The 23,378-nt window shown below is 59.6% G+C and overlaps 1 protein-coding gene across 1 annotated transcript; it reads left to right on the top strand.

The window, feature by feature from the left end:
• Positions 1–2,127: 2,127 nt before the first annotated feature.
• On the top strand, positions 2,128–6,725 carry ELF3 (E74 like ETS transcription factor 3). The gene is made up of 9 exons (XM_027898115.1): positions 2,128–2,237; positions 2,966–3,134; positions 3,685–3,906; positions 4,139–4,222; positions 4,316–4,435; positions 4,571–4,660; positions 5,299–5,415; positions 5,586–5,781; positions 5,898–6,725. The coding sequence occupies exons 2-9, from the start codon at positions 2,972–2,974 to the stop codon at positions 6,016–6,018; spliced, it is 1,113 nt and encodes a 370-aa protein (XP_027753916.1). The 5' UTR covers positions 2,128–2,237; positions 2,966–2,971; the 3' UTR covers positions 6,019–6,725.
• The last annotated feature ends 16,653 nt before the right edge of the window (positions 6,726–23,378 follow it).

Genomic DNA, 23,378 nt, shown 5'->3' with positions numbered 1-23,378 from the left:
GTGCGAGGGCTATGTGTGACACGGTGCCACTGTGCGGTGCCTGCTGAGCCACCGGAGGTGCCCGGTGCTGTGGCACCAGCTTTTGTCCCCCCAGCACACCGGGCAGCCACCCTGCTGCAGGGTGGGGAGGTGGGGGCAGCAAGCTGTACCCCCAACCCCGCAGGGCTCAGCTCCTGCAGCCTCCACTTTCTCGTTCCCGGCCGGCTCTCCCTGGTTCAACTGGTCAGGCAGAGCAGTCGCCGGCCCCGGGGCTGTGCCCACACTGACCCCCCCAGGATGCAGTTCCTCCTACATACATCCCCCTGCTCCCCGCGTGGGGCAACTCCCACGCTGAAAACTTACTGCTCCAGCCCTGGTCTGCAGTGCTGGTCCTGAGCGATGCTGGCCCCGCCCTGAGGTGTCCCTGGGGGCTCCCAACACGCCAGGCACGCACCAGGGGCTGAGGGTACCTCTCCCATCAGTGGCACAGCCTGGGTGCATGGACTGACCACGGTGCTTCCCTGAGGACTGCTGTGAGTCTGCAGGGAAGGGAGCCCTGGGAAAGGGGATGCTCAGAGTGGTCCATGCCAGACAGCTCTGTCAGGCATCCACCAGATCCCCTGGGATGGGGAGAGCCATGGATGGGCTGCTTGGGCAGGAGCCTCCCAAGTGCCACACGCCCTCCCCATCAACCACAGGCACTGGCATTCCATTCCCCGGGCATGGAGGAGCCTGGGGCTCAGCCCTTGGCTGGATGCAGGTTCAGGCTCTGTGTCTGCTTTCCCTGGTGGTCTTGGCTTGCCCGGTGGCAGTGCTGCCAGGGGCTGCTCCCAGACATGGGGACGTCCCCGTGGGATGCTGTGCCCAAGGAAACAAAAGGGCCTGGCAGCACCCAGCACTCGTGACTGTGCCACGGAGGAATGAAGCTGGGGCAGGTGATCAGCTGGCCTGACCTGGTGCCTCCTGGCTGGCACGCTGGCCCTGCCTGCCCCAGGGCAGGGGGATGTGACAAGGGGGATGGGACACGAGCCACCCTGTCCTTGCTTGTCCGTGTGCCAAGGTAGAGCATCCATGATGGCAGCAGCCTGTCACCACAGTGTCACTGGAGGTGGTTTGCTGCCACCAGTTTGAAGTGACAAAGAGCCAGAGGTGGCTGTGAGATGCCCAGGTCTGCTCTGCTCTCACAGTGCCCGGGTTTGGCTCAGCCTGCGTGTGGAATGGACGTGGCTAGCTCGGCAAAGTACCAGAACTGGACAAAAGGGTGCCAAGCTGTTGGCTGGGACTGGCCTGGGCCCCCCCTGCCAGCACAGGGCTAAAACCAGCAGGAATGTACCTCGACAGGGCCCGAGGGGCAAGAGCCACCGAGGTAATTCTCTAAATGCATCCCACACCTCTGCCTTGCCCCTTGTCACATGTCCCTGGTGTGTCTGCCGGTGCCAGGCACCTGTGACTCGGCAGAAAATGGGCCGTCAGGGCTCTGCAGCCTGTCCCAGACCTTTCCCCGGGCAAAAATCGACCCATTCCGACAGACAGAGCAGCAATTCTTAGGTACCCACCCGGTCTCATCCCAGCGTGTGTCCCACTTGGTCACAGGGTCCCCTCTTGGTGTTCTAGGAGAAGCTGTGCCAGTGCCAGCCCGAGCCTGTGCTCCTGGCATGACCCACACACACACACCTGCTGTGCGAGGCTGGGCTACCCACCTGGGCACCTGTGGGGAGTGAGAGGCACCCACACCCCGTGGGTACTGGGGCAGCGTTCCAGCCCCTTTGCCGCGGGCAAAGCCCCAGGCAGGGACCTGCAGCCCCCAGGGCCAGCTCTGGCTCCGGGGATGTTTTTGGCTGCAGGAGCTGAGCGAACCTGCTGCTGCGAGCAAACAAACACGAGCCGGGCAAACGGCAGCAGAGAAAACAGCCCGTGAAGCCAGTGTGGGTGAAACTCTGGGCACCGGCGGGGCACGGGCTCTGACAATGATTAAACTGGCCAACCCAGCTTTCCCGGCAAGGCAGCACAGGGCTGGGACCCTGTGCTATTATGCAAATCACCTGGATCTGGGAGCATGAACGTTTGCGGCTGGAATTCCCCTCGGGCTGCCAGATTGTTACGCCGCCCAAGCTATAAAAGCAGAGACGAGGGCAGGGCTTGCCCATCGGCACCAGCCTCCCGGGGCCCATGAGCAGTGGCTAGCGGCCAGGCAGGGCTCCGTCTCCCCTTGTTCCTCTCTGGATTAGCCGCCGCTCCGGGGTTTGCCATCGCAGAAGGTACCAAAGCTTTTTTTTTGGCCGAGGCCTGTTGACGTCCCCCAGCCCAGGACAGACGCTTTGCTCCCCTTCCCCGCGCATCTTCGCTCTCGCCGGGGGAAGCGCTTGGTCTTTTCTTGCTCCACGCCTGCTCTCCCACCGCAGCTGCCAGCCCTTTGCGGGGACAGCGGGTGCCCTCCAGCCCGCAGCCAACAGCAAGACTTGCCCCTTTTACGAGGGCCGGGCAGGGGTTTGGTCCCTTTCTGGCTGCGGAGTTACTGGGATGTGCTTCTTGCGACTGGTCGAGAGGACTGGAGCTGCTGGCACCGGAGTCCCAGCGGTGGGCAGCGGGGCAGCCGCCTGTGCCATGGGCCGAGTGCCCGTCCCCACGGAGGGGCTGTGCCACCCCGTTCTCTGCCAGCCCCTTGCTGTCTGCTCACGCTGGCTGCCGGCGGGGTGAGGCTGGGCTGCTGGGGACGGGGCTCTTCGCAGAGCAGGGTGACTGCCACGTCCCCGGTTTGCTCCGGCTCAGCCTCCCTCCTTCCCTCCCTCCCGGCCCCCGAGGAGGTGGTGAGTCAGGCCCCAGCCCCAGCTGGCAGGTGCTGGGTGGATGTTTCTGGCAGAAGTGACCTGAGAGGTGACGACGGGTGGAGGGAGGGACAGCCCGACCTCACCCAGCCCGGGGTGCTGCGGGCCTGGGTCCTCCCGCCCTCCGTGGGGCCGGGGCTCACTGTCATCTCTCGGCACAGAGCTCGATGGCGGGATCTTGTGAGATCAGCAACATCTTCTCCAACTACATCAGTGCCATGTACCAACCAGAGGAGGTGCAGCCAACCTTGGACATGCTGGGACACCTCGGGGAGGACAGCAGCCTGGGGCTCAGCCTCCCCAGCAGCCAGCCCCCAGCACAGAGCACAGGTAGGACCAGGGGAGTGGCAGTGGCAGCAGCAGGGACACAGCACTCGAGGCAGTGCTGCTGGCTGGGAAGAGCACTGCAAGGTCCTTGTCCCACGGGGACAGGTCGGCAGCTTCCACCGTGCCGCAGCTTCCCCCTGGAAAGGCCGAAGGGCTGTGGCAGGAGGAGGCTCTGGGTGGCACAAGGCATGTCTGATGGGAGCACACCTGGTGTATACAGGGGATGGGGGAATCATCATGCCAGGGCTCACCAGGAGCAGTTTGGCAGCACAGCCCTGGTGATGGGGGACCATCATGGGATGGTGCTGGGGGAGGCATGGGGAGCACACCAGCCTGAAACCAGCTCAGGGGGGAGCGTGGGGTCATTGCTGTCTTCAGGGCAGGGCCCTAAGGACTCTTAAGTCCCACAGCCCTTCAAGTGCAGGGCCTGCTGCGTGCCACAAGATTGCCGCTGGAGCAGACCCCGTGCCCGGTGGCCACTGGCAGCCCCATGTATGGCACATGGCACTGGCACTGCCACCCTGCCCTGAGCCCCGCTCTCCATCCCTTGCAGACAAGCCCGAGTGGTTCAGTGAGCTCCCGTACTTCTGGACCAAGGTGCAGGTGCTGGAGTGGATCAGCTACCACGTGGAGAAGAACAAGTATGACGCCAGCTCCATTGACTTCTCCTGCTGCAACATGGACGGGCACGCGCTCTGCCACTGCACCAGGGACCAGATGCGCCTCATCTTTGGGCCCCTGGGGGACGAGCTCTACGACCGCCTGCACGAGATCAGTGAGTGTCCCCAGGTGTCTCCTTCGTGCCCAGGCCTGGCAGCTCAAAGCATGAGACTGAGAGCCCCCCACTAGCCCAGAATCATCCTCTGCTTGCTGGGCACTGCAGAGGCTGTGTGGGGGATATGGGGGCACAGACCAGAGGCCAGGCAGGGCTGTGCTTGGCTCCCAGTGTGTGCCGTTCCCATCCGTACGGAATGGGCCTCACTAATCCCAGTCCTTCACCCCCACAGCTTCTGATGAGCTGAACTGGATCATTGACTTGTTGGAAAAAGAGGATGCGACTTCCCAGCCCTTTCTGGACCCCAGCTCTCTGGGTAAGAGAGGGGCCCTGGCCAAGCCTTTTCCTCAGGGACCGTGTGCTGATGGCAGCAAGGCTAATCCCTTCTTCCCTTCTCTGCCCCTTCTAGAGCTGGGAAACCCCTGTACCAAGGACTCCCTGGAGGACATGAAGCCCACAAACCCTTTCCTATCCACAGACTTCACCTGCTTGCCTGGTGCCATGTCTCCAGGCAGCTCCGATGTCTCAGGTCAGTGTTTTGCCAAAGGTGGGTTTGGGTCTTGCACAAATCTGGCAGTGGAGGAGGTGGTGGGGGAACCAGGGGGGGAAAACACCTCCAGATACCAGCAGCAGGCGGTCTGAGCCCTGAACCTTTGCCTCTCAGGGCCTGTGATGTCCCACAGTCCCAACTCTCAGGACTCCGGTGGAAGTGACCTCGACCTCGACGCCGCGGAAGCGAAGCTCTTCCCTGACGGTGAGTTGTTTGCTTCCCGACAGGAGCTGGGAGGGGAGGGCTGGCTCCAGGGACACTTCTGCATATCCCACCAGGCAGTGGTTTAGGGGACACCACCTGAACACTCATCTTCACACTGCGAAGGACAGAAGGGTCTCTTTCCCTGAGTGCTCTGCTTCTGTTTCTCACCATCGAGCAGGGTGATGGTGCAGTCTCTGGACTGGGCTGGCATAGCTGGGCAGTGGTGATCGTGGTGGGAGGGGGTGGCAGATGAGTGCAGGCTGCAGCCAGAGATCCTGGGCATGCAAATCAGTGTTCAGTATTGATCCCAGCTGGTGATGATACTGGGAATACCAGGAATGCAAGGAAGCAGTAGGGTTGGGGGAAGGAACAGCATGCTGCCCTGAGCATGGTGTCACAGATGAGGGTGGGATGAGGTTGGGAGGGATGATGATGGAGGGAACGAGGAGACCTTGCTCTCAGAGACTATTTCCCTTGTACCTGGGCCTGAAAAGAGGGTGCAGTCCCTCCTCTCTCCCTACCCTGAGCCACCCTCTCCCCTGTGCTTCTGCTGAGGAGCACATCCCTTTGTCAAAGGAGGGGGCTGCAGCCTGGCATGCCCTGCCCAACCTGACGTGTGCCCCTCTCTGTGTGCACAGACCACTTCACAAGCAGCAAGAAAGGGGACAGCAAACACGGCAAGCGGAAACGGGGCCGGCCCCGAAAACTCAGCAAGGAGAGCAGAGACTGCCTGGAGAACAGGAAGGGCAAGCACTGTACGTGAACCCTCTGGCCTGGGAGCCTGGAATTGCCTCCCTCTGCTTGGCTTCATTTGGGATGACGGGAGGAGGATCCACGTCTGCCGGCCGTGGCTCTTGGCAGGGGCGTTGAGGGAGATCCAAAGTGCAGGATCTCCCCTCCTCTACAGCTCCCTCTCCTCTTTCAGCCCCACGAGGCACCCACCTGTGGGAGTTCATCCGGGACATCCTGATCCACCCCGAGCTGAACGAGGGGCTCATGAAGTGGGAGGACCGGCGGGAAGGGGTCTTCAAGTTCCTGCGCTCGGAGGCGGTGGCTCAGCTGTGGGGCCAGAAGAAGAAAAACAGCAGCATGACCTACGAGAAGCTGAGCAGAGCCATGCGGTGAGTTCCCTCCCCTGACCCCACACGGCTGGGTCAGCCCCACCAGAGCTCAGCCTGATCCCCCCAGGCACGCGGGGCTGCATCCAGAGCCTTGATTCCCCCTCTACCTCCTGCAGATATTACTACAAACGAGAGATCCTGGAGAGGGTCGATGGGCGGCGGCTGGTGTACAAGTTTGGGAAGAATTCCAGCGGCTGGAAGGAGGAGGAGGTGCTCAACAGGAACAAGGAGCTGTAGGGAGTCCTGGACGAGCCAGGGTCTGATGAGCCCCTCAGGGCCAGCCCGAGCTGGGCTCCTTGGCAGGAAACTTTGCCTGCAGCTGTACCTGGAAGCTGCTGCTCCGTGCAGCGTGTGGAACTGTGACCTTGCGTGGGCACGCTCGTGTGTGCTGGTGACTGCCCAGCACTGAGGTGTTTAGAGCCAATATTCTGGCTCCAGTAGGTTCCTGTAAGCAGTGACTTCCCTTGCTGGTTTTGTGCCTCTGATTTGGAGCCACGGGGACTTGTGGCTGTTTCCAAGCCTGAACCAGACGTGGAGGGGAAGAGAAGTGCAAGCAGCAGCTGGTCCCACCGTGAGAGCCCAGCAGGTCTCCTGCTGTCACCCACCTCCTGCCTGGGCAGAGGGGCAGCACCTCGGTGTCACCTGTGACTGGACAGATGTCGACCCAGCTGTGGGGTCCTCCCTCTCCTTGCGCCGTGCCAAAGGTGCCCCTCGTCCTGTTTGCTCCACGTGGGTCGGGTGAGGCCCCCTCTGTGTAGCAGCTTCTCAGCGTGGCACCTTCTGGGAGAAGATGGAAACGTTATGGAGCTTCACCCGGCCCCAAAGAGCCCTCAGGGGGGAGAGGGCAGGATCAAGCAGGGCCATACTGCATTTCCAGTCCAGCTACCTCTGTCTAGAAACAGGCCTTTTCCCTAGAAGTAGCATCTAATTTATGTAAGACACCAAAAAAAAAAAAAAAAAAAAAAAAAAAAAAAAAAAAAAAAAAAAAAAAAAAAGGCACAGAGTGAATGTATACAGATATATTTTTTCATAAGTAAGATGTTCCCATGTGAGAGTGTGCAGTGTGGGGCACACAGGTGTGTGGTGGTAGGTGGTGATGCTCAGCTGGACTGAAGTGATGTCCCAGGGCACAGACTGGTGCTGTGCCCACCACAGAGGGGGACGCCAGCCCAACCCACAAGGTGCACGTGGTTTCCTCCTTTTCGAATGGGAACATAAAGATGAATAAATTTTTGGTTTGTCGGGTTTTATTTGTACCTACCTGTCGTTTTTTCTTGGGTTTCTTAAAGGCAGGGTGGGGACCAGGCTTGTGTTATCTGGGTTGGCCCAGGGCAAGAACCCTGTCTGCTGTGAGAAGCAATGTCCTGGGTGGTCTGGGGAGGGGCATCTCTCAACTCTCTCCATCATTATCCCAAACCTGTCCCAGAGGTGCTGGGAGGATCTCTCCGATCTACAGGATGTTTTGTAGGTTGGCAAGGAGGAATTCAGGGGGTTGAAGGGAAGCCAGACCAGGGGCAGGACAGTGAGAAGAAGTTTTGGGGTGCACCTAAGGCAGTAAAGGTGCCTTGCAAAGCCTGAGCTGGCTTTTTGGCAGGAGGATCAAGCCATTATCATAGAATCCTAGAGCAGTTTGGGTTGGAAGGGACCTTAAAGGTCATCTCATTCAACTTCCTGCCATGGGCAGGAACACCTTCCACTATCCCAGGTTGCTCCAATTCCTGTCCAACCTGGCCTGGAACACAGGAGTAGTCACAGTATTTGGCAAACCTGTGTCCGTACCTCACTACCCTCACAGAGAAGAATTTCTTCCTAATATCTAATCAAAACCTCTCCTCTTTGAGTTTAAAACCATTCCCCCTCGTCCTATTTCTGTCTGCCCATGTTCCCCAACTGCCCTTCATTACTGCCAGAGACATCGTTCTGGCATTAATTAAATTAATTAAACATTCCCAATGCTACGCTTGTGAGTGTGACCCAATGCCAAAGAGAGCAGCAAGCCCTTCAAACCAAGGTCTCACAGGGACCATCTGGGCTGTCCCCCCCTGAGCTGTGCTGGCTGCAGCAGCTGGAACTGGTCCCAGCCTGCCTGGTCTCAGCTTTTAAGTGTGAGGCTGTTGGCTTGGAGCATCCTCCTGGAGATGCCTCACTAACAGAAAGGGCGTGACCCAGCCGCTTTACGGGGGCAGGAGGTGCCCATGAGCCAGATCCAACCTCTTTTGGGTTGATTCAACTCCTCTTTAGGCGGGGAGTTGCCCTGCTGGTCCGCCTGGCATACCTCGTCTCATATGGAAGACCTTCACTCCTTGCCTTCCGCTGTGCCGGGATGGAGCTGTAACACTCCCAGATCCACATGCTGGGATGAGGCCATCAGGGCTGCCCTGTGGAGCAAGAAGAGGTCCCAGTCCCTGGGTGTGAACCTGGAGCCAGCCCATGGCCTGGGCTGCAGCCAGACCTCGGCCAGGTTCCTTGCGCAACCCTCCCCAGGGAACAGGTTTTCCCGGCTGGTGTCTGCTGGCTCCGGCGAGCGGAGCCCATCCCTGACCTCCCGGAGCTCCTGCAGGGAGCTGGCTGGATGTGGTGGCCAGGAGGGACAGCGCCGAGGCTCTTGCTGCCCACATGAGTGGCACACTTGGAGGAGGGGGCTGCGATGGCTCTTGGTGGCATTTTCAGGAGGAGCCACGGCGAGCGGGGCAGGCCCAGCCCCGGGCCAGGTCTCACAGGAGCTGGCTGTGCTCCTGGCTGCTGTCCCTCAAGTTTGGGGTTGTGGGCGAGGTGTTTATTCTCCGTCAATAGATAACCCCAGCAGGTTGGCAGTGAGAGGGGAGCACTTTGTCACGCAGCCTGGTGCCCTGCCAAGCGTGCCTTGTTTGCTCAAGCAGTTTCATTTCTTTCCCGCTGTAGTTTGTGTTACCTAACTGGCCTGGGACAATGTTTAACCAGCTCCCACAGCAGCAGGGAACCTGTCTGCCTCGCCTCCTGTGCCCCCTGTGTCCCCACTGCCCATCCCATCACTCCTCTGCCATCATTGAGTGGGGGGGGACATCAGCCAGGAGGCTTGGGCAGAGGCTGTGGATCACAGAATGGTTTGGAAGGGAACTTAGACCACCTTGTTCCACCCCCTGCCATGGGCAGGGACACCTTCCACCAGCCCAGGTTGCTCCAAGCCCCGTCCAACCTGGCCTTGGACACTTCCAGGGATGGGGCAGCCACAGCTTCTCTGGGCAACCTGTGCCAGGGCCTCACCACCCTCTTGGGGAAGAATTTTCTCCTAAAATATAATCTAACCCCAGCCTCTGTCAGTGTGAAAGTATTCCCCCTTGTCCCTTGGGGTCCCCCAGCTCTGTGGGCACTCTGTGGCAGAGGAGGAGGAGGAGGCAGGGGTGTGTGGGCACAGGCAGGGCAATCAGACCCTGCAGCCTCTCATGAAATCTGTGTTGGTCTGTGGGACAAAGAGCCAGGGAGGACTGGAGGAGAGAGAGAGCAAGGCCATAGACAGGCACACACACTGACACACCCCAATATGCGGGCACACACTCAGGGCAACCCCTACAGTGACCTCCAAGTCCAGAGTGAGCCACTGCAGCAGAGCCTCTTGGCACACTGGCACAAAAAATAGATGATTTATTTAGTTTTTTATTCTCCTTGGAGGTGCCTGTGGCAAGCCATGACAAGAACAGGAGAAAAAGCGGATTTTCCTTCAAAACAACCTCCTCTCTCACATTTATCCTGGGGTCTGCTGGGAGATTTTTTTCCCATCAGGTTGAACATGTTTCTGCAACACAGTTCCCATGGAAATGTCTCGGTCACCCTTCAAGTCTGATCATTAAAGTGTGTTTTCTCTCCCTCAAGACTCCCCAGAGGGACACAGGGGCCATTGGCCCCATTGCTGGTCCCTGGTCCCAGCTGGGGAAGAGGAAGGCAGTGGCTCAGAGCAGGTTGCTGTGGCTGAGATGTGCTGAGTGGGAGCAGAGAAACGGGGTGAGGGGAGAGGCTTCGTCCAAGCCAGCAGGACGGTGTTCAGTGTCCCACATGCCAGACCATGAACTGCCCCTGAGCACAGCAGCACGACCTGATTTTCCAGCCAAGCCAGCCTGTGGCCATCCTTGAGCAGATCGGGGTGGATGGGAATGTGGCTGGGGACAGGGACAGCCTGCGGGAGGCAGGGACCATCTCCTTGGTTCCCACTGCTCCCACGGCCATTCCTTCAAGCTCCCTGCGGTCCCTGCTTTCTTTCACCCTTCCTTATCCTCCTGCCTCTGGCTCAGCATGATCAGGGAGCAGGACTGAGCCTCATACTGGGAGTTACTGGGGCTGAGGGCTCCCATTGCCATGTGCAAAGGAGCTCCCAGCAGCACAAGGATGGAGATTGACCCCAGATCCACAGAGGGGGCAGGAGGAGGGAGGGCAGGTCTAGGGAAGGAAGGTTGGTTCAAAATGTCCAATGACTCCTTCCCTTGGGGGAAGCATCTCCTTGGTGGGACATTTCTTTAGTTTGTTCTTCCTGGGGTAGCTGGTTCAGGTGGGAATTAGCCCTTCCAGCTCTGGGAGCAAGACTGCAGAGCGAAAGAAAGCTGTGTGAATTGTTGGGTCTCATCCTCCTAAAAAACATCCAGAGGAGAAACCTTGGAAGCCTTTGGGAGAGGTGCCTGTGGTGCAGCTGTGACAGGAAACCCTTTCCCCCACTGGATTTCACCTGGCACTGCCTTGAGCAGCCCCAGGCTTGTTTTATGCCAGCCAGGCTGATATCTCCCAGATTTTAGGACTGGAGGAGATGTGTGGGATTCACCACGGACAGATCCAGGCTCCAGAGTACCCAGACCCTCTGGCATGGAATTTGCTAGAAAGCAAAAGTGTGAGGAAATTTATGCTGCCCAGCTGTCTTGGGTGCTTTGCCAGGAAACTAAAAATCAGCTGGCACAAACAGGCTGGGAAAAATCTCCTCCTGATGGGACAGGAGAGCACCCCCTGCACTGACCTGGGGTCAGTGCTCAGGGATGGCAGAGCAAGGAAGCCACTGTATTACATACCTGCACTTCTGGAAGGGGAACTGCAGAGGGGAGAACTCTTGCTCAGGGTGTGTTGGGGTCGGGAGGGGGGCAGAGTTGTTGCCCTGGGGACCTACATCACGCAGGAGCTGGACAGGGGTTGTCAGCAGGGTGCTGGCACAGCAGGCTCCGACCCAGCCCGGTTTCAGGGCTGGGCTGGCATGCCCAGGGCTGGGCAGGCCCCCTGGGGCTGCATCCCTCCTCCCCAGGGAGTTACCTGGGCTCCCAGGATACACTCCCCACTCCCTCACAGCCCTTTGATAGTCACTTCTATCAGTAGCTGCCAGGGCTGCCTGCTCTGCCAGGGCAGCTGCCTGCTGATGGGAGCTCTTCTGGTAACCCTGGGCTGTTTGGTTGTTCAACAAGAGAATGGTTGTCCCCACTGGAGGAATGGGGAACTGCTGCAGTGGCTGCCTGGAACCAGAGACAGCTGGCAGCCAGTGACACTGGGGAGCACCCCCAGAGCATGGGGGTACCAGTCTGGGGAATGGGGGTGCCAGCCTGGGACACGCCACGTGCCTCTGCCTGTTCATGCCCATCTTCCCCTCTCCCTGTGGTCAGCATTGCATCCCACCTACCCCTTGCCTCCAGCTCTCTTGGAACCCCTTCAGGTGCTGGAAGGGGCTTTAAGGTCTCCCCAGAGCCTTCTGCTCTCCAGGCTGAACAATCCCAAATTCTCTCCGCCTTTCCTCACAGCACATCTCCCAAAGCCCCCTGGAAGAGCACAGTCCCAGAGACCACGGCCGTGCAGCAGGGCAGGGTGACACACCTGCCACCTCAGGTGGTGTGTGCTGTCACCAGACACGAACAGCAGAGGTTTCCAGCTGCCTTGGTGTGCCCGTTGAGCGGGACAGGGATGGCTGTGCCCTGCCACCCGATCCGCGGGCACACCCGCCTAGCACGAGACTCGCTCTTGCGTCAGCCCATCTCTCTGCCCAGAGCCCCAGGGCAAAAGGTCTGCTCGGGGTTCAGGTGGCAGAGCTCCCTCCACCCCCAAAGGACGAGGGGGGTGAGCCAGGGAGATGAAGAGATCGGTTGGGGTGAGCTGAGGATCTAGCCCTGGTCATCCCAACAGAAAACCCTGGAGGATGTCCCTTCACATTGATCTGGGTTTTCCTCAGCCAGGGGACTGACCCCTGGGGTGGAAAGGTCTTTGCTGTCACAACACATGCCAGGGCAAGGTGACCCTGGACAGCTCTGGCCTCAGCTGGGGCGTGTCCAGCTGGCTGAGGGGATGCCTTTGTGGTGGTGGCAGCTCCTGTGTGATCCTCAGGCTCCCTGGAGAGCTGGCGCTTCTCCAGCCTTTGCCTTCAGGACTGTGGGTGAGCAAGTCCAGGCCTGAGCCCGCTCTTGGGCAAAGGGTGGGTCTGATGAGAGGATCTCATCGCTCCAGGCCTTTCTAAAACGAGCTGAGTTTCAGAGTGTGCTCTGTGGGAGCCACAAACACCACTGCCATTACATAAGGTGTGTTTGGGGAAGGAGGGGGAGGCAGCAGAGTGAACTGAGAAGAAGCCCAGGGAGGTGCAAAAAAACAAGGAATTTGGGGCCAGGCCCTGAGGGCTGAGATAGTTGTACTGTCCCCATGGGATCTGCATTGTCCCAGCACGGTACCCCACCAGGACAAGGGTAGCCTCAGGGCTTTCTGAGCTCGAGCAGCATCTGATGCAGGGGGCACAGTGTGGCTGGTGCCATCAGGGGATCTGCCATCAGGGGATCTGAACAGGCTCCCAGTGTGGAGATGCCAGAGCTGCTGCCTGTCCCAATTTTCTTCCTTGTGTGTTCTCAGTGTACCCAGCTGAGCACAGCAAGACCTGTCTCTGTCTGGCACTGGGCTCCAGCTGGTGGCTTCTGAGGTGCTGGCCTGGTCAGGAGCCAGGCAGAGCAAGCAGCAGGTCCACCAGGGTGGACAGAAAGTGTTTGACCCCAGGTCAACTTCTAGCAGTGGCCAGGATGTTCTGGGTAGGATCCAGAGGGGCAGGTGGGCACCGAGTCCCTTGGGATGTGCAGGAGAAGCCCTTCACCTCCTCCACCCCAACAGGCTGGTGGGATCCACGGGCAACAAACCCTTCTCCAGCAATGGGACTAAGAGGGAGTGTGTCCTGGGATGTGCCTCAGGGGTTCTTTGAGCACGGCAGGAGAGGAGATGGGCACGTGGAGGGGTTGAGTGTCTGTCCCCTCTCCTTGGACACACTCAGGGAAGCCCTGAGGCTTCCTAGGGACTCTGTCCCCCAAGCCATCCTGGGGGGCAGGTCCCAAGGTTCACTCTAGCTGTGGGCAGGCTCTCAGCCTTTGTGCAGAGACCCATCCCTCTTGCATCCTCCCTTCCCAGAAGTGACGGTGGCAGGCGGTGGCAGGTGGCCAACCCCACCTGTCTGACAGGTAGAGCAAGGGTGGGGGCAGTGGCTGGCACCCACGGCCTGTCCCAGCCTGCCAGGGTCCTGCCAGGCATCGCCTGCTGCAGGAGCAGGGGGAGTGGTGCCCCCAGCCAGCAGTGCCACCACCGTGCAGGGACAGCACAGCTCTGCCCTGGGAAACCGTGGGGTGAGGCATATCCTGAGATTGGGGGTGGCTCAGTCTGGAAAAGAGAAGGCTCTGGGGACACCTTAGAGACCCTTCCAGTGCTAAAGATGGTTTACAAAAGAGGAGAGCAACTTTCTACATGGGGTGATAGTGGCAGGACAGGGGGAATAGTTTTAACTAAAAGAGGAGAGATTTAGGCCAGGTGTTATGAAGAAATCCTTCCCTGTGAGGGTGGGGAGACCCTGGCACAGGCTGCCCAGAGAAGCTGTGGCTGCCCCATCCCTAGAAGTGTCAAAGGACAGGCTGGACAGGGCTTGGAGCAACCTGGGACAGTGGAAGGTGTCCCTGCACGTGGCAGAGTGTGGAATGAGCTGAGCTTTAAGGTCCCTTCCAACTCAAACCTTCCTGTGATTCTAAGACTGTGATCCTGCACCGTGCCATGTTACCCACAACACACACATGACCACACACACAGGGGGTCACAGGGGGTCACAGGGGGTCAGACACTTGCAGACACACAATTTTGGGCACACACAGAGAGGTGTTAACACTGGGAACACTCACAAGGGCAGACACATAGAGCAGTTGCAGGCACAACCTGAGGGTTGCAGGCACAACCTGAGGGTTGCAGGCACAGAGCACTGCACACACACACACACAGGTACACAGTGCATTACTCAGGCATGTAAGCAGTTATACACAGGGTTACTCACACACAGTTACTCACACAAGTCCCCACACAACTCCTCAGCCGTGGGCACACACTCTCCCTCAGGCAGGTTGCACCCAGCATGGTGGTGGCACAAAGTCACGCTCGTGTCCCACCTCTACCACCTGCAGAATGTGCCCAGGTGCCTCCTCCAGCCATGCCATGGCCAGCCAGCCACCTCCCAGCCTGTCTCTTTGCTCCCAACTCCCTGGGTTGAGAAGGGCTTTGGCATGGGCAGAAATCCCCACGGGGTGCTGATGGGAGCAAGGAATCACAGTGGTGTGTCATGGCCTGTTCCAGCCCAGCTGGAGGCAGCAGGGAAGGGCAGCTGATGACACAGGGTGAGTGCTCCCTGTTTCGGGGCAGCAGAACCTCCAGCAGTCAGAAGATAATTCCCAACCTTGTCTGGTGAAGGTGCAAGCAGACCATGGGGGAACTCATGACCATCCCTGGTGCTTTATCAGAGATGGTGAAGACAGGCTTGTACCTGTGGGAGTGCCAGCCAAGACCCTGCTTGCCCTGGCACCCATCCACCCAGTGTGTCCCACGAGGGCCCGTTTGGGCAGTGTCCAAGGGCTGTGTGGCCTCACACTCTTTATTTTCCTAATTTCAATCCCCATGGATTGGTGACTGGAGCTCAGAATTGCAGGGACAGGCTTGCCTGGAGAAACCTCCAACATTCACAGCGCTGAGGGTCACAAACAAACAAACTCCTGGATCTGGCTGGGCCACTCCAGCCCTGAGTGACGAGCCACAACGTCTTGCCCAGCCCCTTCCAAACGAGCCAAACAGCTCGAGGTCTTGCAGGCATCTCAACCCCCTCACAACCCGAGCTGGGGTCTGGGCTGTGCCTCTCTCCTCCAGGCAGTAGGAGGGTCTGTGTCCTCTTGCAGCTCCTGCCTGTGAGATGTAACCCAAAGATCCCACGGGCCCCAGCTCGACATGCCAGCACTGCACCTCCCCTGCTCTTGGGGTGCTGCCAAACCTGTTCCAGGTTCCAGGCTGGGCTGAGAGTGCCATGCAGCTGGCCCAGATGCAGAGGTAGGTGGGCACCTCTCTGCCCCAGCAAGCCAACCACAGTGGGTCACTCACACACCAGCCCAGCTGACTGGTTGCCCGGGCAAAGGCCACCGAAAGTCCCTGGGGCTGTGGGGTGTGGAGGACACGAGTCCCTCAGAGCAGGGGTAGGGTGATGGAGCTCACTGGGATGAAAGCAGCAACCAGGTCTCCATGAGGTAGACACTCTGGACAGGGTTCAAAGCAAACTGCTGCAGCTGGGAGGTGAGGAAGGCTGAGAGTGCAGCATAGCAAGAGTTCACTTTGCTTGGTGAAGAACTGGAGTTCTGGGGAGACCAGTTCCTCCCCTTGCATCTACAGCAGCACCTTGGGAATCTCAAAGCAGAGCCTTCCACAGTCTCTGGCTTGGATCCCCCGACCAGTGAGCAAATCCCATTTATCCTTAGGAAACAGGCAGCTAACCTGGAGGGTGCCACAGGGAGAGCTGGCTGGGGAAGGGGCCAGAGGCTGCAGCTCCAGTGACCCTGTGACTGCCCCACACTGTCCCCAGAGTGGCGGTGAGCTCATCCCGCTGCGGTTACCCTCCGAACTGCATGCCAGCTGCTTTGTCATGAGGCAACAGGAGGAGGGGGAACAGGTTATTCAAGGTCTGCAGGGCTCAGGGCACTCACAGGTGAGCGCAGGGGCTGGGGGTGGGAGAGCAGGGCTGGCAGGCAGGGTGCAGCCCCCTCCTCTTCCCACAGGAGCTCTGGGAAGAAGGGGAGGCGGCGGGGGTCGGGGAGCAGCGCCAGGCACTGCAGTACAGCCACGGGGCACGGATCGGGGGAGCAGCAGACTTTGCCCCCGCCTACAAGGTGTGGCAGAGAGGCTGAACAGTCTGCGGGGCATAATTATCATCAAAGCCGGAACGGGCGGGTTGGGGTCAGGACGGGTCATATTTGGGTCAGGTCAGGAGACCTGACCTGGATGGGATCAACAGAAATCCCCTGTGATGGGTTTTGTAGCATGACAGCCTCGGGCCACTGCCTGGGACTCCCTCCTTGGCAGTCAGCGTGTCCCCCACTGCCACCTTCCCAGCCTGAGAACCAGCAGGTTGAGTGTACCCAGATGGACCAGAACAATTCCACACCCCTGGAGCCCCCTCCTGCCCTCCCCAGGCTCTCCTTTGCCACCTGATCACCAAACTGGGCAAACTCTTCTAGGAGGGGGCCACAACCCTGCTGGACACAGGGACCAGGCACAGCAGCCCTTCTGCTTTGCCATCCTGGGGCATTGGACCCCTTGGGCACCTTGGAGATCTTCTGATGCTTCACAGGATATTGTTCCTCCTCTTCCTCTCCAACAGCTGCTTTTCCTGCCGGCAGATGCCAGCCCCCCTGTGCTCATCCCATGCTGCCTCTCATGGGTCAAGCACTGCCCCACAGTGTGTCTGGTCCTTGCTCCAGACACCAGCCTGGGAAACAACTGCAGCTCCTCCCTGCCCTGATGATGGATGGAAATTTTCTCTTTTCATGCTCAAGTATGGTCAGGGACTGTCCAGTCACTTCTCTTTCTGTGACCTTTGTCCGTTGCCAGAAGAGGTGTCCGCCACTCCCTGAGCCTGTAGGAGGACACCAGGCAGAGCTGCACCCCAAGATCTGGGGATGGGGGGAAGAGCAGGGCTGAGGGCACATGCCCTGGATGAGGGCAAGGTTAGGGTTAGGGTTAGAGAAGGGGGGACCCCATACAGAGGGCTGCCAGGCACCAGCCCAGTGCAGGGGGCATGTCAGCAGTGCAAAGAAGAGAAGGTTTGGGGGAGCTGCAAACCCAACACCCTCCCAGGGCACAGCCAGGCACGGCTGAGCTGCACCATGCCTGGTGGTGCCAGTGCCAGAGCGGGTCCCTCGGTGCCTCCCTGACCTGGTGGGTGGAGGGACCCGCTTACAGCAACCCCCCCCATCCCTCCTGCCGCTGGCTGTGGTGTAACCCAGCGCTGTTTGTGTTGTGGGAGGTGTGTGTGTGTGTGTGTGTACGAGCGTGTAACGCGTGGGCAGGGCCCCCCCAGCGTGGAGCGGAGCGAGGGTGCCGTGGCAGCCGGGCCGTGGCACCACCCATACATTCATTTTGCAAACCGTGGGGTCATGAGCTACCTAAAGGGCAGGTGTAGGCTGTGCCAGCCCCCGTGCTGAGCCGTGCCTCCTCATCCGAGTCAGCCCGGGAGGGCTGTGTGGGTGGAGGACACAGAGCAACCCTTTGCCCCGGGGACAAAGAAAGCACAGCAGCGGTTCATGCAAAACCGAGGGGCTGAGGATTCCCCCAGCCGAGTGCCTGGTGGGTCTGTAAGAGCCGGGGGTGCATTCCTGCGTGCCTGCCCCTGCACTGGGCACGTGGATCCAAAGTTCACGACTGCTTGGCCAGACTCCCGGTGGAGATGTGGGAAGTCAGGGAGGTTCCCGGCACCCACCCATACCTCCAGGGTAGCTGGGAATCTTGCAATCCTGCCGGGTCTCCCAGCGCTGCTGAGGGTGGCCAAGCTTTTAGCACAGCTTAACTGCAATAACCCCAGCACCACTTACCTGCTCCTTGGTTCAGCAGCCAAAGCCAGGGCTGGATGTCCTGGCTGAGGTGCCCCTGCCTGCCCTGGCCCTGCGAGCACAGCTCCCTCCCTGCCATCACTGCAGTCCCCCAGTGGCTGCAGACCCCACTCTCTGCTGTTCCACCCTCCCAGCCCAGGCATCCTGCAGGCAGGGACATCACAGGGACACCTCAGGCCACCTCATCAGCCTGGACCAGTGGCTTCCCAGGAGAGGGATGTGTCGGCCCTGCCACAGCCCTGCTCCTCCTGCAGCTCAGGGGGGTCTCTCAGCTGCAAAGGGCATTTAGGGTGCAGGGGATGGGACCCTGTAGGGTTGCATGCTCTGGGGAGCTCTGTCACTATTCATGTGCTGGTCCTGAAACTAATTTGCCTTGAATCTGTTGTTCACAGAAATAAAATGCAACACTGGGAGTGCCAGTGGAGATCCCAAACCAAGGTTTATTCTGAAGTGCCACTCTCGCTGCCCTCTGCTGTGGCACAGAGCTGTGCATCCCCTGGACAGCAGAGCGGGGGCTTAGCAAGTGTGGCAGAGCTCTTAACACACGACTGGATGATATATCCACCCAGAGGAAGGCAGCACCTTGCCCCCATTTCCTGGAGAAAGGAAGAGCTGACAGGGAGGGGAAGGACTGCAGGACCCTCTGAACTTTGCTCCTGCCTGGAAACAGGGCAGTTCATGTGGCACCCTTGGGCAGGAGCCCTGCAGCCCCAGAGGCACTGCCTGATGGTGCCACACACGCCCTGTAGGCTTGTTCCCAGCCCCGCAGCTCGCTGAACTTGCTGCCCGACCTTGGGCTGGCCACCGGCTGTCATTGGGCTTCCCGAGGCCGTGGAAATTCCCCACTTCCATCCCGTTCCCAGGACCTGCTCCGCCTCAGTAGCCAGGCAGCCCCAGGGCTCTCCCCAGGGCGATCCGGGCTCCCTCGTGCCTGGAGAGCAGCCCGTGCCCTGACTTTGCAAAACCCCGGGATGAGCAAGCCCTGACAGCGCTGGAGGAGGAGCTGGATGCAAACACTGGCCTCTTTGTCGTGGCCGGGAGCAGGCGGGTGCCGGGCTCCCGGGATTTATTTATTTATGGAGGTGACATGCTAACAGCCTGTTCGAAAGGAAAACATCCACCTCGGGGCCCTGCTGGGCAGTGGTGCCTCCCCACGGCCAAGCACGGGCACCCAGGGCTGGGGTTGTGTCCTGGAGGGTGGGAAGGGCTCAGAGCACCCAGGTCTCATTCAATCCCGGCTCAGAGCCCACCCCCAGCCTCTGCTGCAGGCAGTTTGGAAAAGGGGACACTGCGGCAAGAAGAAGGGAAGGACAGGAAAAGCTCCAGTCCAGGATGCCTGCAGCACTGTCTTATGGCCAGGACCTCGGGCAGACACCACATCCAGCCCTTCAGGGCTTGTCTGGATCCACTCCAGCCCTGCCATCCCACACATGGACCAGCCCATGGAGTGCTGCACCCAGGGCAGGCAGCTCCTCCCTGTCTTTGGCTCAGGATCATAGTGGAGGTGCCGTTGGGCTGCTGCAGAATGGCTGGCATGACACCTGATGCTCCCGTGGCACTGGGAGCAGGAAAGATCAGAAGCCAACCTAAGTGAGGTCACAGTTAGGAAAAGAAAGGGTCTTGATCAGTTTTGGGCTGCCTTGTGGGCAGAGGAGCTTCGTGTCTGCCCAAACTACAGGTCTTGGCTGCCATGAGCCTTCACTCCCACAGCCTGGCAGCAGCAGAGCTCTCCATGGCATGAGCTGGGCTGGCCAAACCCACTCCCACGGTGCTGCTCACTCACCTGTGAAGCTTTCCTGCAGACAGGAGCTGTCTGTGTGTTTTGGGGGGCAGGCCAGGTGTGCTGGAGGGAACTGTGGGATGATGAGCAGTAGGATGTGATGTTGGGATGACATGAGCCTTTGGTCCTGCTGCAGCTTGGCTGGTGGCCTCCCAACAGAAAACACCATCATGGCCCTTGTGCCACCAAGGCCGGGGCAGCTTCAGTGGGAGCAGGTGAGAGCTCATCACTGGGAGAAGCTGATGACCAGCAATGCTTTAGGATGGGGTCCAGCAATGCTGGGGTGGGGTGAGGGGGAGCTGTAGGAGACACCCAATCTACTGCAGCTGCTTCTCTGAGCACTGCTGATGCTGGTGATGGGGTGGCAAGGCCAGCCTGGACCGTCTCTGAGCTTTTCCACACAAACACAGCTGGAGGAAGGTGCAGGTTCAGGTGTCATGGCTAAACTGCTACAGAGCCAGGGTGCACCCTTGCTCCCAGCACCCACCCAGTCGGGTCAAATTGCCTTTCCCGGGTAGAAATCCTTGTGCCATCCCCACGACCATCACACTGGGGTGGCAGAACCCCTGAAAGCAGGCTGGTGAACCCCTCCTGTGCCCTGCATCAACCCTTCTGCTCTGACGATCGTGGCTCGCCACTATCCCCACCCTGCAGCCTCCCAGCTCAAACTGGATCTGTGGTTTTATTGCAAAGCCTGGGGGGGGGGGGGGGGGGAGCAGGGGAGGCAGCCCTGGGGACACAGCCAGCACTGTCCCTCCCTGCCAGCTGCTGGCTCTCCCCATGTGCTGTTTGCTCAGCCCTGGGTGCCATGTGAAGGCAAACAGGCAAACACGACCGTGCCGGGAGGAGCAGAAACGACTCAAACAGTGGCTGCCCCGGTCCCACGGCCTCTGGGCACGGTGAGGGGTGTTTGAGGGGTTCCCTGGGCACAGCCAAAGCCAGTGGCACCCCAGGGCCCTGACAGACCCTTACCTCTGCCCGTGGGGTAGAACACCTTGCCCAGGGGCTCTGGCTGCCACAGCTCCCACGGTGTCCCCAAACCACCTCCACAGAGTGCACATTTAAACTGTGCCATGCCAGCCAGGCAGACCAGGCTCCCCTGGACAGAGAGGCTGGTGGCACCTGAGGACACAGGGACAGTCTCCAGTGGGAGGGTGGTTAATGCCATCACACTACATTTGTCATCAACGTGTGCTGTCCTGAGGAGCAGGACCCGGACTGGTCGGTGACCCTGTGCCCCAGTGGCAGTGTCCCCCTGCCCTGCAGGCAGCACCTGGCCATCCTCCCCCCAAACCTCAGGCATATCCCATGCTGGTGTCACCTCTGCAGCCCCATCCCACTCCACTCTCAGCTCCCTTTGGCTGTCCCAGCAGAGGAGAGGGAAGGGAGAAGGTGAAACATCTTCCCAGAGCTGCTGGAGAAGGATAACCCGAGTTCAAACCAGCAGCACCTGGGGCAGATGAGGTGCCAGTCCGACCCAAAAAGAGGGACCATGCACATCCAGCTCCTCAGGAACCTGCAGTTCAAGGTCAGAACTGACCCTGTGCCAGGCCAGGACCTGGCTGACCCTTGGACTCAGGAGCCTCTGAGCAATACAAGTCACCTCTTCTAATTACCACAACCATTTGCCGGGGAGCTGTGCTAATTTTCTCCTCTGACGTCTCAGGTCAGGGACAGCCCTGGTTTTCCTCCCAACACCTGCTGAACCTGACCTGCTGAGAACCGACCCTGCTCATCACAGATGCTGCAGCAGGCTTTGCTCCCTGCTCAGCCCACGCAGGAGGATGCCTGCCGCTGCACTTTGCCAGCCACTTTTTGCACCTCTTGAAAGGGCACCCGAAATAGCTTCTCGCCCTCCCCACCCCGATCTACCCCGCGGGTACCGGGGGAGGGGCCGCGGCATCCCCGCCGTGCCAGGAGCCGCTCTTACCCAGTCCCAGGAGGGACCGGGTTGCACAAGAGCACAAGGCGTTTATTTCCAGGGCCACGTCTGCCAGTTTAACGCAGAAATTCAGCGTTCACGGGGCCGATCTCTGCTTGCACGAGGTGTGTCCGCAGATACATTATCTGCCCCGCGGTGGGGTCTGAAGTCCAGCAGATAAGAGGCTGGGGAAAGCACTGCGGGGAGCTGCTGCGGGAGAGATTCCAGGGTCCGGCAGAGGGAGTGGAGCGGGTTCCCAGAGCACAGCACGGGGGGTTCCAGGTTGTGCTGGGACAGGTCAGGTCCCCAGTGGCACCGGTGCACTGTGGCACTCACTGGATGCCCCCACTCTGCCCAGCTGTGGGGGCAGAGGGGCATCACTGGGATGTGCTGGAGCAACGGGGGCTGCCTGGACAGGGTGGTGGGAGGTGGGAGGGGACAAGAGGCAGGGCTGGGGCTCACAGCAGGCAGGAGGGAGCAAGTGCTGCTCTGCCAAAGATCCCCGTGCCTGCCCTTCCCCACACAACAGTCCTTTGTCCGTGCCCGTTGCGGCAGGGACCGTGTCCCTGTCCCTGCTGCTGCTCTGTGAGTGAGGGATGAGCCCCAACAGCCCTGGTGACTGTCACAGGCAAAATGAGAATAATTGGAAGGAGGTGCCCTTATTACAGGTGTCTGCGAGGACCTGGCAGAGTCTGACCCGGGGGCCCCTTTGATCTCAGCCTTTGAAACCCTATAGCTTTGCTGACAGAGCTGCTCTGTGTTTCCAGGTCACCAGGATGATCATTTCCATCTGGGAACAATGGGCTCTTTATGCTGCCCTGTGTGCTGGACTGTCCCTGTGAGGTGGTGTGCAGGAGGATGTGCTGCTGCACAAGCCCTGTCAGCCTCGACTCCTTCCCTGGGTGGGTGGGGGACAGCAAGAGGAGAGCCCACCCAGCTCAGCATCCTTATTCCCCATGGGAAATGGGAGGCTTCTAGTGCCAGGAGGTCAAATTTCCCCGGGGAGAGGGCCTTTTGTCCTCGGGATGTATCCAAAACCATTTCCCTAGGGAAAAAGCCTGCACATCCCCAGCCCCAGCAGCAACCCCAAGGTCCAGCCTCTGGGCTGGGTCACACATGGGGTCTGCACTGGGGGGTTTCTGAGCCAGGGCACTGCAAGGTGGGCACCTCTGTTGCATGCTTTCTGGAGGGCTCCTGGCACTGCCCCAGAACAGCAGCTCCCCCAGGCCTGGGCCCCCTCACTGCCCCATTCTCAGGGCCCTGTACTCTGCTGGTGCCCAGGCAGCAGGAGAAAGCCCCAAGCCTGTATTTCTCAGGGTAACATGGACTTTGCTGGTGGGACAGCCCTACTACAGAGCCTGGGAGCTGGTCACCTGGGGACAAGGCAAGGACAGAGAAGCACCTGGGGAGGAGAAGACCTTCAACAGCCCTTGTCCTGTTTTGGGATTTTGTATGAACTGTAAAAGGAGCATGTGAAAAAAAAAACAAACCAATATCTTTGTGGTCAACGTGATCTGTCTGTACCTTTTCCAGCTCCACAGCCTTCCCCAGCTGGGGGATCTGCAGTGACACCTTCCTCTCCCTTCCAGTCAGGCACCCTAGAAGTCTGTACCCCTTTCCTTTTGGTCCCAGCCCCTCTGGGGCTGCTGGAGGCTGTGGTTTGCTTTTGCCTTTGTCAAAACAACACAATGTTGAGCAGCAGCAGGCGTGGGGACCGGTCGGGCGAGTTCCCTCGGCTGGGACAGTTTTTGCTGGGGTACGAGGTAAGATTTTGACTGGATGAGCTCCAAGGTCTGCTCCCTGAGGAACAGGGTGTCCCCATAAGTGTGCTGGGGACACACAGTGGGTCCAGGCTGACCCCCTTGGGCTGGGCTTGGGTGATGATTTCATCCCTGTACACCTGGTGGAGCGTGGCTGTTCCCAGCCTGAGGAATGAAAATGAGTTGTCCCTGGGGGAGACCAGCAGCCTTAGCCTCTGTCTTCCATGTTCCAGCAGAAACTGGCTCCAGTGCCACACACCAGCCCACCTCTC

This window comes from Empidonax traillii, unplaced genomic scaffold (assembly GCF_003031625.1).
Source record: "Empidonax traillii isolate 1590-97213 ecotype Southwest subspecies unplaced genomic scaffold, ASM303162v1 scaffold579:size954524, whole genome shotgun sequence".
In the NCBI taxonomy this organism is placed as follows: domain Eukaryota; kingdom Metazoa; phylum Chordata; class Aves; order Passeriformes; family Tyrannidae; genus Empidonax; species Empidonax traillii.
This window is presented reverse-complemented; position numbering and strand designations above follow the sequence as displayed.

What these genes read in the sequence shown, in the direction of transcription:
- ELF3 (XM_027898115.1), top strand. Translation starts at nt 2,972, where the DNA reads ATGGCGGGATCTTGTGAGATCAGCAACATCTTCTCCAACTACATCAGT. An exon ending in CGACCGCCTGCACGAGATCA is followed by an intron (nt 3,907 to 4,138) that starts GTGAGTGTCCCC and finishes TCACCCCCACAG; the next exon opens with CTTCTGATGAGCTGAACTGG. An exon ending in TCTGGACCCCAGCTCTCTGG is followed by an intron (nt 4,223 to 4,315) that starts GTAAGAGAGGGG and finishes TGCCCCTTCTAG; the next exon opens with AGCTGGGAAACCCCTGTACC.